Source organism: Morus notabilis, unplaced genomic scaffold, assembly GCF_000414095.1.
Source record: "Morus notabilis unplaced genomic scaffold, ASM41409v2 Scaffold801, whole genome shotgun sequence".
In the NCBI taxonomy this organism is placed as follows: domain Eukaryota; kingdom Viridiplantae; phylum Streptophyta; class Magnoliopsida; order Rosales; family Moraceae; genus Morus; species Morus notabilis.
Genome location: NW_010357956.1, coordinates 228,689 through 243,521, shown reverse-complemented (window position 1 = coordinate 243,521; position 14,833 = coordinate 228,689). Strand labels below are relative to the sequence as shown.

General features: G+C 35.3%; 3 protein-coding genes across 3 annotated transcripts; all 3 read left to right on the top strand.

Annotated features, from left to right (window-relative positions):
• Positions 1-2,960, top strand: LOC21395174 (B-cell receptor-associated protein 31). The gene is made up of 2 exons (XM_024177290.1): positions 1-419; positions 2,341-2,960. The coding sequence occupies exons 1-2, from the start codon at positions 134-136 to the stop codon at positions 2,721-2,723; spliced, it is 669 nt and encodes a 222-aa protein (XP_024033058.1). The 5' UTR covers positions 1-133; the 3' UTR covers positions 2,724-2,960.
• Positions 2,961-9,028: 6,068 nt separating this feature from the next.
• On the top strand, positions 9,029-9,592 carry LOC21395172 (dirigent protein 1). Its single transcript, XM_010091179.1, has one exon. The coding sequence runs from the start codon at positions 9,029-9,031 to the stop codon at positions 9,590-9,592; it is 564 nt and encodes a 187-aa protein (XP_010089481.1).
• Positions 9,593-12,955: 3,363 nt separating this feature from the next.
• Positions 12,956-13,519, top strand: LOC21395171 (dirigent protein 1). The gene has a single exon (XM_024177276.1). The coding sequence runs from the start codon at positions 12,956-12,958 to the stop codon at positions 13,517-13,519; it is 564 nt and encodes a 187-aa protein (XP_024033044.1).
• The last annotated feature ends 1,314 nt before the right edge of the window (positions 13,520-14,833 follow it).

Below are 14,833 nucleotides of genomic sequence, written 5' to 3'. Positions count from 1 at the left end.
CCAAACACCAATCGGATTCGCCACAAAGCAAAGGAAGTAGCTGTAAGTGGAACACACAGAGAGCTTCACAGAAATCCCAATTATTCCCCAATTCCCAATCGCTCTCTCGGTCTAGGGTTTTAAGAGAAAAAAAATGATAGAGCTTCTGTACATGGTGATCGCGGTGGAGATGGTTTTGATTCTGACGCTAATCTTCAAGACGCCTCTGAGGCAGTTGGTTTTAATGGCGTTGGACAAGGTCAAGCGAGGGAGGGGACCGGTCATGGTAAAGACGATCGCCATAACGGTGTTCCTTCTGTTCGTCGTCAGCGTCTGCAGCTTCGTCAACATCCAGAACCACATCACCGAGGCCGGTGGCGGCATCAATCCCACCGACCAGGTTCTCATGGCCAAGCACTTGCTCGAAGCTTCTCTCATGGGTAAACTTATTCTCTATGCTTATCTTTGAATACAGTTGCTTTTATGATAATTGGATTGGATTTCCAGTGATAAATTAAAGTGGTTTACTCCTCTGTTTGTTTCTGGTCTTCGGATTTTTTCTTCTTTTTAGTTTAGATATTAAGGGTTGTTTGGTTCTGGTTTAGTTGCATAAAGATTAGAAGTTTCTAAAGAACTTCCAATTTATGTAGGATTTTGGGTGTGCGTTTTATCAATCTTCCCGAGGAAGTGAAATATGACCTTAAGATATGTATATCTTCATTTTTAAGTGACTGAAAATTTGGGGATGTGAGAAAATTGGGAATTGCAATTTAATTGCCGATTAATTTGAAATCAAAACCTCATATTTGGGATAGCTGTGGAATTAATTACCTTAGGCTAAGTTTTAAAATTGGATAGCTGAGGATAGCTGTGAAGAATTATGTTTTAGCTCTGTTTCTAATTCATAGGTTTTCAACTTGAGATTATTATGAATTTTCCGAACCTATACGTTGAAGGGTCACATTTAGGATTCGCTTCCATCACTGCCATAATGAAAGATTATGCTATAATTGCTAGTGTATATAAAAATTGTAAGAAATTTGGTGGTACTTGTGGGTGATGCAGCCCAGTAACGCCACATAATTGGTGGAGCATTTGTATCAGAAAAGTGTTGGAACAAATTGATTGGAGTTAAAATTAAATGAGTGTGTTAAGGTGCCAGCATTCTTTGGTCCTTTTCATTTTCTTTAACGCTTCATTTTATCTCCCTCTGCATTTATGTTGCTGTTTCTGCTAAATTTTCATGATGTCGTAGCTAATCTTTTATTTTATTTTATTTTTGGTGGCTTTGTACGCTTAGAGTTTGGTGGTAGCAGGGAAAATTGGAATGAGAGGGAGAGGAGTGAGGATTAGTGGGAAGGATTTTATGATTTATATATGGTTGTTTGGTAAGATAGAAAGGAAGAGGGAACGGATTTGGTGAGGGATTTCAAATCCATCAAAAAATCCTAATTTGATTTCTCCAAATATGGAGAGATTAGAGTAGGGAATACATACCAAACACATTAAGAGAAATGTCCTCCCCTTCCTCTCTATTTACCCACCTAGGTTATATGCCTTTGTTTCCTTCCTATTTCCTTTCCCTCTTACCAAACATAGCCTTACGGCCGTGTTAGAGCTTTATGCTTTCTGCAGTATGATCTCTTCTCATCTTAATATATTAGCAATCCAGGTGCCAAACTAGCATTTATGGAGACAAATAAGGTTGGGGATGGTTGGCAAGAATCACTTTTTATTATCTAGACATAAGGATTACATTTCATTAAGATCGCATAATTCAGAATTAAGCTCTTACAGAAGGGGATGAAGAGCATTCTTCACTCTTGCTTGGCATCATTATACTGCTAAATGTAGTCACCAACAAGTAACACGCTCTAACTAACTTGATGCACATATGCATTGAAACTTTGCGATACTTGAAACACCAAATGAGGCATTTCACGCATCACATGTCCTCAATAATACTCTCGTGACAATCTGACACCATTTATAGGCACTTCTTGTCGAGAAACCATAGCAACATCATGGGGCTCAGTGCATCCTCTCATTTAAGAATAACTGTTTTCAAGAAAGTTAATTTATTTGTCAAAACAAGAGGCCCATATGCTGTGCCCATCTTTTATGTTATTATTTGAATGATGCATGTTGTTTCTTTAACCATTTACGTCCTATACTGTTAATCTTAAACAAATAAAGAAGGCATGATTCTGCAGGATTTTTTTCACCCTAGGAGATTCTGCAGTTATATATGTCATCTTTTGACTATACTAAGCAACTGGCGTTCTCCATTTGGTACAATGTTTGCTTTGTTGTGTATTAGCCGTTCTAAAATTTGATTTCCATGTAATCAATTGCATGCAGGATTTTTGCTATTCCTATCTTTGATGATAGATAGATTACACCATTACATAAGAGAACTTCGGATACTCAGGAAGACCATGGAAGCTGCAAAGAAACAAAACCGAGGCCACGAAAATGGGAAAAATGGCAATGCAGCAGAACTTAAAGCCTCGGAGCAAGATATTGCTCAATTGAAGGCAACGATCAAGAAGCTGGAATCTGAATGTAAGACAAAAACAGAGGAGGCGGAGGCTGCAGAAGGTAAAGCTGAAGCCCTGAAAAAGCAATCAGAAGGATTTCTTATGGAATATGATCACTTGCTAGCGGAAAATCAAAATCTTCGGAACCAGCTAGAGTCGATTGATCAAAGCCTGTTGGCGTCTGATAACAAAAAGAGCATTTGATGAAGCAATTTCCTAGTAAAGTCAGTTTTCTGTTTATACTAGTTGTGCGAGGACGGGCTATGTTAGATGTGGTTCGTGATCAGAGAGAAGAGGAGGGGCCTGTAATCTGATTTGTATCACTAGATTTCCTCTAATGTGTTGTCAAACTCTGCAGTCTCGAGTACAATAATGAGTTCTATTTGATTATATACTTTCCAAACGTAGCCGGTTAAACGCCCTTGGTCCGAATAGGCACCGTATGAACTCGACATCGATCTTCCCTCATTGTAAACACGCGAGGGACTAGACCCTATCAGGCAAAAAGAGATTATCCTAATCTATTTTTAGTAGAGCAAACCTCGCAAATATGTTCAAACTAAACCAAAAGCACACGAGTATACATGTGCAGTCATGAGCAATCAACCGTTAAAAAGATAAGAAAAGGTTGTTTTGGTTATCCTCATGAAAGAAAAAAGACGAGAACAAAAATGTTTTTGTTACCATGGAGAACGTGCCTGAGGCACGTTCCTCATTTGCTAGTATAACAAGAAGGGAATATGGCAGTTGGATACTATGAGGCAAGAGCAGATGAATATTAGTTAGTGGGGTCTAAACAACCACAAGTTACAACCTTTTGGTGAGCTTACGTCAAAAGCGACGTTGTCAAGAAAAGTACAAAACTCTCGTCTGAAATCTAGAAGAAATGACAAAAGAAAACAAAAACTTCACTTACAATCCAGCTTCTTTCACAAAATTACTCGGATTTGTCTCGATAGTGATCGAGAAAAGAGACCTTAGATCTCTATCGAAAATATATAGGGATTAGAAAAGCGGCTATCTTCAAGCCAACAACAAAATTAACGGTATGAGCCACTTTCTTCCTTATTTGAGAACCAAAGTAAGAGCATTTCATTCATTCTCTTTTATGTGTTTATTTACTATTAGATAGTGTAATGAGAAACAACCCTATTCTCTTTCTTATGTTTACTAAACTTAGGAATATCAATATTATGAATGTAATCACTAAAATATTTTTTTACACAATTAAATAATCATTTATCGTATAGTAATTCATTAACAGTAGATACGTAAATTTAGCATTCATTCTATTTGACAAGAAATAAATACTAAGAGAGTGTGAGGATTGATATTCACTTTCTTCATTTCTTATATTATGTGGGGCCCACTAATTTTTTTTATTACTAATTTTGTATGTAAACACGTTATTAGATGAGAAAAGGAATCACTCCTTACTTATTCTTTCCCTTTGATGCAAAGTGAACATTCCCTAAGTGTAATTTTTATTTTTGGCTTTTGCACCAAGGATCTCACCGTCGTGGTCCCTCGGTACTGTATCAATGCCAATTGATAATGCTGTCTTTACAGAAGTATGGAAAAGTGGAGTAATGGGGACTGAGAGCCAGTTGTTCAAGTACTACCTGCTCCGTAATGAGGATGTCTTCGTAATTTGAACTACTTACTAAATTTATGGTTCTGTGACTTCTGTCTTGTTACAAACTCCAGCTTGCAAAATCCAGTGGTACAGTCCTGTGAAACTTAATATATATTCACCAATAAAATCATATATATTATGTTGAGAACTTTCTAAAATATAGCTTCCACCCTTTCTTTGGAATGTTTGGTAACTAATTTATCCGGAAAGTTGGTCTCGTTAATTATCTAGCTTCATCATGGGAATCAAACTCGTCCGCTTGAACACAGCTTTAGGTGAAAATACTTACATCTACCCCGCTATATATATATATATATATATTATCAATCACGTTCAGGAGCAACTAATTGGGAAAAGAACATTACGTGTGTACGAGGAATGATTAGGCAGATGATGCCGAGGAGCCAACGGCACGGCCATGTGGGTCGTCAGCTCAAGGAGAAAACTTAAAAACTCCAGCTGCACCTTTAATTTTGGAGAAAATTTGGTTAATAAATCTGCTCAAGTTCTTCTTAGCAAATAAAAGAAAAAAGAAAAAATAAAATCTGGTCATGTTCAATGTGGCAATGTAAATAGACTATTAGGCTCATGTACTGTAGTCCTACACTCACTAGTATATAAAAGAAACTGATCCGCTCAGTCCTTCCAAATTCCTTGTCTTCCCTCATTGTGAGGGACTAAAAACCCCATCATGCAAAAAGAGATTATCATAATCTATTTTTAGTGGAGAAAACCTCACAAAATATATTAAAACTAAAAGTTAACTGGAGATGCGATAAAAGCATATATAAGTAGACATGTGCAATCGACCATAAACCAGAGAAAAAGAGTCAATTCATAATGGGCGCAGCTGTCTCTAGATTGTATCACATTTTTCTTCCTAATAAAGTAAAAAGTCTGAGAGGAGACAACCAACATTGGCATATTTAAATTCTTTGGGCGTTACTAAAGGGATCTCATAAATGTTGAAAAAGAATGTTTACTGATGACTCTACAGACATGCTCTATCAGAGCGCGCCACCTCAACCCTACTGAATGTACTAATATTAAGGATATGAGGAGGCGTGGTTTTCCAAATACTTTAAGTTGATCAATACCAGGCTGATAGTAAACAAGCTTTCACAATAAATACTCCAAAAGAGATGACACAACACTCAACTCAAATCTTTGACCACAAGTCCACCACGATACACCATTACCGCTAGACACCACACTCGGTGGTGATTAATGGACACTTTATAAACTGACATGACGACGGGAATAATAGTTAGATAGTAAGAGAAGATGGATATTAGTTAGTGTTTTTATTTATAATTTTTGCTAAAAACAAAGTGAAGGTTTTGAGAAAAGCACATAAGCGTACGTCGTCTCAAATGTAGCAGAAATATGTCAAAAGCAACTGATCAGTGTATTCCTACTACTTTTGCGCAACAATTCACTTATAATCTAGCTAATTCTTTCACAAAAATTAGTGGACGGTGAACGATAAAGAGACCCCGAACGGCAAATCTCTAGCAAAAATACATTCCAAGGGATTACAGCGTGCCTGTTTTAAAGCCAACCGCAAATTTAGTAAGCGTGTGAGCTACTTTGTTCTTCATTGAGAAACAACGTAACACTTTCTTTTCCCAACTTAATCACAAAGCAAATACATATTTTAAGATATTAGTGGACCATTCCTAGTAAATTTGTCTGGCACTTTTGTGTCCATTGCACCAAGGACCGTATCGTGCAATCCCTAAGCACTAGCCGGATTAATTAAGAGCAAGTTGATCAAGTACTGCCTGTCTCGTTACAAACTTTAACTTGCAAAATCAAGTGGTATAGACCTTGGGAACTTAAGATAGCACATATTCACCAATAAAACAATGAATATATTATTAAGGACTTTCCATATTATGCAGCTTCACGTCTTTTTTTTTTTTGTACTCTTTTGAATGTTTGGTTACTAGTTTGTCTGGGAATCTGGTCTCTCATTTTACTCATCTAGCTCAATCATGGGAATCAAACTCATGGGTTTGGACACAAATTTAGATGCATAACTTATAACCTACCCCACTATATACATATATATACACGCACACACATACATACATATTATCGATTATGTTAAGAACAACGTGACATTATGTGTTTATAAGGAACAGTTAAGCAGATGATGCCAAGGAGGAGCCGGTGGCACCATGTGCGTCGTTAGCTCAAGAAAAAAATTTAAAAACTCCAGCTACATCTTTAATATTGGAGAAAAATTACCTACTTTGATAAATCTTTACAAGCTCAATGTGGCACATCATGAATAGACAATTAGGCTCATGGATAGTAGTCATCACTTACTAAATACAGAAAAGTTCACTCACTAGATTGTCAATATTTCAAATATTTCCTTGTCTAGCTAGCTACCAAAATGGTCAAAAGATGTAGCCAAGTGGATCAAGGCAGTGGATTGTGAATCCATCATGCGCGGGTTCAATTCCCGTCGCCCATACCCATTAATTATAAATTTAATTAATCACTCCTATCTTTTATTTTTTTAAGACGAAGAAATAATTCTATTTTCTCTCTAATTTACTGCAGCAACGAAGAATCAATTTATCATTATATTTATTTCTTTTTCGACTTCTTCTTTTAAGTGCAGGATATCCCCGTGCGGCAAGTACTCTCTTCTTAAAAGCATTCTCATGTCTACTAGACTTAGCCGCAACCTCAATAGGAGCCAATACCAATATTTATAAGTGCAAATATAATTTCAACAAGCTCAAAGAGACCCACATTGTGTTCTACATGCACGACTATGCCACCGGCAGAAATGTCACCGACACCTACATACACAACAAGCCTGCCGACATCCTCAAGTTCGGCAGTGCTATTGTGGTCGACGACAAGCTGACGGAGGCCTACAACTGGGACTCGCCGCAAATTGAAGTACAGGGAGGTTTCTGTGGTGTCTGGGACAGGCAAGTTTCGGTTGGCCAGGGGTTTTGCCGTTTTAGAAACTGTGTTCCTGGACATCCCTAACGTCAATGCCATCGTTAGGTGGAACCTCACTGTTTTCAACTACTACTGATCACTTATAATTGATGAAAAAATTAAGTATGCATGCATTTCTTTGGATTCTAGGAGAAGTCTTATGTGTGTTTTTTCTTCTTTGAGTATTAATGCTATTCACATGTGTCTCTAGAATAAGAGACCTGCATCTCTCGATGGTTTTCTCAAAATTTTTCCCTTATTAAGTGTTGAGATTATACGCCTTCGTTTTTCTCAGCCGTTTTGTGGGGTAAATATCAAACTATAGAAAATGTCGCAGTCATTCTTATAAGATTATTATTATATAACGAAAATAAGCGCTCGAGATTTCCCATTGTTTTGGAGCATATTAAACTGTGAAAAGAAGCGTTTTGATATAAGTTTTCAATATGCAAGCTTTACTACACTTACTAATAAGATTTTTTTTTTTTGCTCAAGGAAGTACAAAAACCAAATTTCTTGTTAGTTGTGTGTGTGCGTGTGTGCGTGTGTTTTCTTTTTTTTTTTTTTTTTCAAATCAAATGATGAGAGAGTGTAGAACATCTCAACATAAAAGTTGGCACCTTTAGAGCCCTCATTCCACATCGAATTCCTCACTCTCAAATTTATTAATGAAGAAGAGAAAAATAATAATAAGAACATAAAACGGGAAAACAAATGAAAGCCACAAGATCAATAGAACGCAAGCAGGCACAAAGAAAAGCAAACACTCGCACGTATGTAATATTTGATTCGAAATTATGACTAAACTTCTACCTTGCTAGCAGTTTCGTTTTAGTTATTGTTCTTTTTAGTAGAATAAAGATAAAGATATAAAATTCATTAGGTCATTTACAATCCATTACTCCATTTTAGAGTTGCTCCATCTTCAAAAAGAGTAATTTTAGTCTCAAGAAGTTATGACATGGTTATTTTTCTTCATTATTTTTAGTTGTTTACAATGCTACTTAAGCGTTATGACATGGTTATGACTTGGTATTAATTCTACTTAGTTTAGGGGACAACTTCATTACTTCACTCAAAGTTGATTATGAGAGGATTCAGATCTTCAAGATCAAGAATGATTTTTTTTATTTTTATTTTTTTGACAAAGCAAGAAAGCAAAAAATCTTATAGACTCGCCGAAGATTATTCCAATTACGTACGTATTTCATAATTCCTATTTTTGATGTTTTGCCTTAATTTTATACGCTTGTCCAATACAGTCCATCCACTAGCATGTATTCTAAACCCTCAGCATGTCCTTGATAGCAAAAACTAAATGTAGGGCCAGTTTAGTTCGCTGATTCGAGTTGAGATGTGACTTTATATGAGAGCTTTTTACTAAAATAAAAAAGTTAGATGTGACTGTTTCTGAGAGTTTTTTACTGTAGCAAAACTCAAACTCTAAACTCGAATCGGTGAAATATACAGGGCCATAATGCACACCAATAATTCATTTTCTGATTATTTCGTTTTTCAACAAGTTCATCACATAAGGCGACGTTTTGGTTGTAGAATAACAAACATACAGGGAGGAGCTTTGGTGCTACCTAATTTGTTTCCTATTCGTTGAAGTTGTATGATGCATAGAATTTTCCACGTGCTTAATTACCGATATTATTGGATCATGAACATTAATACTTCTAACCAAATATTCGATCTAAAATTTAGACAGCCCACAAGGTGACCAAAAATTAACCTGCCTCATTCTAATTTAAAGAATTCAAAATTTCAAATGGATATGATTTGACAATTTTTATGTCATTTTCACGTGGAGTTCAATACATATATATATATATATATATGTATATGTATATGTATCACACACACACCATTGCAGCAATACTACTCCCCAATCAAACCCAAAATGGCGCAAATTGTAGCAACCAAAATGGCCTCTGATCGGTTCCTAATGGCAACACTCTTCGTGCTAGCCTTAGTCATATCTTCATCAGAAGCAGCCACCAAAAGCCGATTCCGAAAGCTCAAAGAGACCAACTTGGTGTTCTACATGCACGACTATGCCACCGGCCGCAACGCTACGGTGCTCAACATAGCCGGACCCGCGAACCATTTCGACATCTTAAAGTTCGGAACCATGGTCGCGATCGACGACAAGCTAACTGAGGCCTACGACTGGGACTCACCGCAGGTTGGGAGGGCTCGCGGAGTCTACGCCAACTCCGCAGTGGAGGGCAACGATCTGTATCTGTCGATGTCGCTGGTTTTCACCAACAGGGAATACAACGGAAGTACCCTGCAGATACAAGGTTCTGATAGGTTTTTCATCAAGTACAGGGAGCTATCGGTGATGTCTGGGACGGGCAAATTCCGAATGGCTCGGGGTTTTGCCATTTTAGAAACAATGCTCCTCGACTTGCCAACCTTGAATGCTATCCTTAGGTGCAACGTGACTGTTTTTCACAACTGATCTAATGATCATGACCAATAATTAACTAGTTCACTATTGATGATCTTGTTATAGTTAAAGTAAGCATGCATGTATTTGGATTTTGGAAAGCGTTTGGATTTGATCATGGTTTGACTAAGATATGATATGGAATAAAATGATGAAATGATCATATCATATGTGGTTAATTTGTCCTGCAAGTTGTATTTGTGACATGGTTTCTCAAATTTGATTCCCCTACTAGTACGTAATAATAAAAGATGTGTTTTTTATTTTTATTTATTTTTATGTGTGTTTTGCTGAAAACTTTAGTTTATCCCAATATTCATCTCAAGTTGAGGTACAAATTCAATAACGTGTTGGTGACATAAATGATCAAATACAAATGCGTTATTTTCAAAGAGAGCAAGATGAGATGGGTACGATCTTCCAACAACAGCTACGAAATGAGAGCCTTCTTTTATTTGCTGATCAAAGCTACGAAATGAGAGCCTTCTTAAAAACGTGCGAAGTGAGATGGTAATTTTCATGAATAGACCAGAGGAGCATCTTTATCAAATTTCAATCATCCCAACAACTCCACTACTGCCATCCATCACCATGATCACTTGCATGAGTCGTTTGATATATATTTAAGTAAAATTTGTTTATACTTGGAGATATACTCATTTATTTTAGTTATATGTTTATGTATTCAGTTTGATATTCTTATTTTTCGATATATATATATATATATATATGTTCAACTATTTATTTGATGTTTACTTTCAAACCTCAATCGAATTTTATGCTTTCTATACCTACAACAAAATTGACATTTAACATCTCTAAATAGATGACGGTTTTATAAAAAAACTGTTGTATAATATGCTGGTCCAAAATGCGGGTCAGCTAGCAAAATATTAGGTGGTGGTTTCCTGATGTCAGTTGTTTTCACAAATAGGGAATTTAAATGATTTTGGCCTATGTAAACATTTTGAAAATGATTTTGAGAAAATAACATGGCTTATGCTATTAAATCATCATTGTGTTAAATGAGGTTTTGAGAAATATATTTTATAAAGAAAAGTAGTTTAAGGAAATAGCATGAATAATGCTATTGAATTCTTAATGAACTGAATTAAGGTTTTAACAGATATTTTCTTAAAATGAGATATTTTAATACATGATAAAACGCTTGATTATCTAGAGATCAGGATATGGAGATCGTATCCTTGGGGGTAGGACCCGAAACCCGTACGGGCCACTACGGTGGTGAATTAAGGCTTAGCGATGCTGTAAGTAATTTATCATTAAATTACTTGCTGATGCATGAAACTGGAACTTTAAGATTTATTTTCTTTATTTAAAGGACGATTGGTTCCGAATGATATGTTCAGACCCTGAGCACTTTTATTTATAAAGTTTTATAAAATTATATCCTACTGAGCCTTCCGCTCACTTTACTATTATGTTTTCAATGTTTTAAACCTCATTCAGAGTTCGCAGTTTAGATTTATAATATGACAAGTGGATGCCAATAGATTGAATGCACGAGATTCGAAGCGGTACATTTATTTCGGATTTACAGTTTTAATTATGAGATGTACTGTATTCCTGCATATAAACTGTATTGGTCGACATTGTCTCAGAATTGTATTATTTTAACTTTATTGACTGTTTTAAATATTGTTTGTAAAAGAAAGACTCCGGAGCAATATATTTTAATATTTATTTTGGTATCTGTATATTTTATTTTATTTTTATGGATTTTTCTTAATTAATCTAGTTTAATTAAGTTAATTTTCTTTAATTATATTCCAATAATCACGGTCTCATCTTTTGGGGTCGTGACAATAGTACATATTAATGTAATAAAATAGTATATTATTTAACCAACTCGTAGAAAATAATAACTTAATAATATTAATTAAATAAAAATTTATTTAATTAAACACGAGCTTACATTAACTAAAAAAAATTGACAATTAAACATTACATTTAATAACAATACATAAATAGAAACACAAAAAATTACATCTTCAAATGTTTTCCTTTTTTTTTTTTCAATAAACGTCTCCAAATATTTTCACAAATATTTAAATTAACCAAAGTTGTTTAAGAAAATTAGAGACTGAGATACCAAAAGGAAGATTTTAATTTTCTTGTTAAGGAGGGATTGGCTCCAGGTGTACATAGGGTAAAATCTGCTGGGGATATAAAAATAGTATATTATTTAATAATCACGGTCTCATCTTTTGGGGTCGTGACAATAGTACATATTAATGTAATAAAATAGTATATTATTTAACCAACTCGTAGAAAATAATAACTTAATAATATTAATTAAATAAAAATTTATTTAATTAAACACGAGCTTACATTAACTAAAAAAAATTGACAATTAAACATTACATTTAATAACAATACATAAATAGAAACACAAAAAATTACATCTTCAAATGTTTTCCTTTTTTTTTTTTTCAATAAACGTCTCCAAATATTTTCACAAATATTTAAATTAAACCAAAGTTGTTTAAGAAAATTAGAGACTGAGATACCAAAAGGAAGATTATAATTTTCTTGTTAAGGAGGGATTGGCTCCGGGTGTACATAGGGTAAAATCTGCTGGGGATATAAAAATACATAGGCCCCTTTCCTTCTCCTTTGGATGAATGGGATGGTTTAGAAGGCGCTTTCTGATCTACGGTCCCTCGGAACGAGGGGTTAGGTAGGTGATATGGGCCCTCTAAGAATATAATATAACTAACTAATTTGGCATGCATGCTAAAATACTTATTCATTCAAAATAGAAGCCACTTGATTCTAACGATTACATTTTAGTTTATCAAGGCATATCTCTTAAATTGTGACTAAAAGTTTATCGTTTAAAGTTTATACGCCTGTCCATACAATCCATCCACTAGCATGTATTCTAAACCCTCAGCATGTCGTTGATAGCAAAAGACAAATGTAATACACACCACTAATTCATTTTCTGTTTATTTCGTTTTCCAACAAGTTCATCACATAAGGCGACGTTTTGGTTGTAGAATAACTAACATATAGTGAGGAGCTTTGGTGTTACCTAATTTGTTTCCGATTCGTTGAAGTTGTATGATGCAGAGAATCTTCCACGTGCTTACTTACCAATATTATTGGATCATGAACATTAATACTTCTAACCAAATATTCGATCTAAAATTTAGACAGCCCACAAGGTGACCAAAAATTAACCTGCCTCATTCTAATTTAAAGAATTCAAAATTTCAAATGGATATAATTTGACAATTTTTATGTCATTTTCACGTGGAGTTCAATATATATATATATATATATATATGTATATGTATATGTATCACACAGACACCATTGCATCAGTACTACTCCCCAATCAAACCCAAAATGGCGCAAATTGTAGCAACCAAAATGGCCTCTGATCGGTTCCTAATGGCAACACTCTTCGTGCTAGCCTTAGTCATATCTTCATCAGAAGCAGCCACCAAAAGCCGATTCCGAAAGCTCAAAGAGACCAACTTGGTGTTCTACATGCACGACTATGCCACCGGCCGCAACGCTACGGTGCTCAACATAGCCGGACCCGCGAACCATTTCGACATCTTAAAGTTCGGAACCATGGTCGCGATCGACGACAAGCTAACTGAGGCCTACGACTGGGACTCACCGCAGGTTGGGAGGGCTCGCGGAGTCTACGCCAACTCCGCAGTGGAGGGCAACGATCTGTATCTGTCGATGTCGCTGGTTTTCACCAACAGGGAATACAACGGAAGTACCCTGCAGATACAAGGTTCTGATAGGTTTTTCATCAAGTACAGGGAGCTATCGGTGATGTCTGGGACGGGCAAGTTCCGAATGGCTCGGGGTTTTGCCATTTTAGAAACAATGCTCCTCGACTTGCCAACCTTGAATGCTATCCTTAGGTGCAACGTGACTGTTTTTCACAACTGATCTAATGATCATGACCAATAATTAACTAGTTCACTATTGATGATCTTGTTATAGTTAAAGTAAGCATGCATGTATTTGGATTTTGGAAAGCGTTTGGATTTGATCATGGTTTGACTAAGATATGATATGGAATAAAATGATGAAATGATCATATCATATGTGGTTAATTTGTCCCTGCAAGTTGTATTTGTGACATGGTTTCTCAAATTTGATTCCCCTACTAGTACGTAATAATAAAAGATGTGTTTTTTATTTTTATTTTTTTTTTTATGTGTGTTTTGCTGAAAACTTTAGTTTATCCCAATATTCATCTCAAGTTGAGGTACAAACACTACAAAAATAGTGACTTTAAGAGACCAACCCTTTTGCTACAAAAATATTTTTGGTAGCAGAAAACACACTTTTTGCTATCAAACTTTGGTAGCTGAAAGTATCAAGGCTTCAGTTACCAAATTTGGTAGCAAAAACAACACAATTCACTACCAAATATAATTTGGTAACAAATAACATGGCGGTAAAAGAATTTTGGTTCCCGCCAAGAGCTTTTTACTACCAAAATAATATTTGGTAACAAAAACATAAGATTCTGCTACAAAAAATTTGGTAGCAAAATATGACTTTTTTGCTACCAAAATGTTTTGGTAACAAAAAGTTGGCGGGAAGCAAATTTTTTTCCCGCCCGAGGAATTTGCTACCAAATTATTTTTGGTAGCAAAACATATAACATTTGCTACCAAGAATTTGGTAGCAGAATCATGTTTTCTGCCACCAAAATTTGGTAGCGAAAAATTAAGTTTTTGCTACCAAAAGCATAATTTGTTGCTACCAAATTTTAGTAGCAAAAAATCAAGATTTTGCTACCAAAAAACTTAATTTTTTGCTACCGAATTTTGGTAGCAGAAAACATGATTCTACTACCAAATTCTTATTTTTGGTGACAAAAACGCGTTTTTTGTTACCAAAACATTTTGGTAGCAAAAAATGCCTTTTTGTCACCAAAATAAGAATTTGGTAGCAGAATCATGTTTTCTGCTACCAAAATTTGGTACCAGAAACTTATATTTTTTGTAACCAAACATTATTTTGGTAGCTGAAAGCACACTTCTTGCTACCAAATATGAATTTGGTACCAGAAACTTATATTTTTTGTAACCAAACATTATTTTGGTAGCTGAAAGCACACTTCTTGCTACCAAATATGAATTTGGTACCAGAAACTTATATTTTTTGTAACCAAACATTATTTTGGTAGCTGAAAGCACACTTCTTGCTACCAAATATGAATTTGGTACCAGAAACTTATATTTTTTGTAA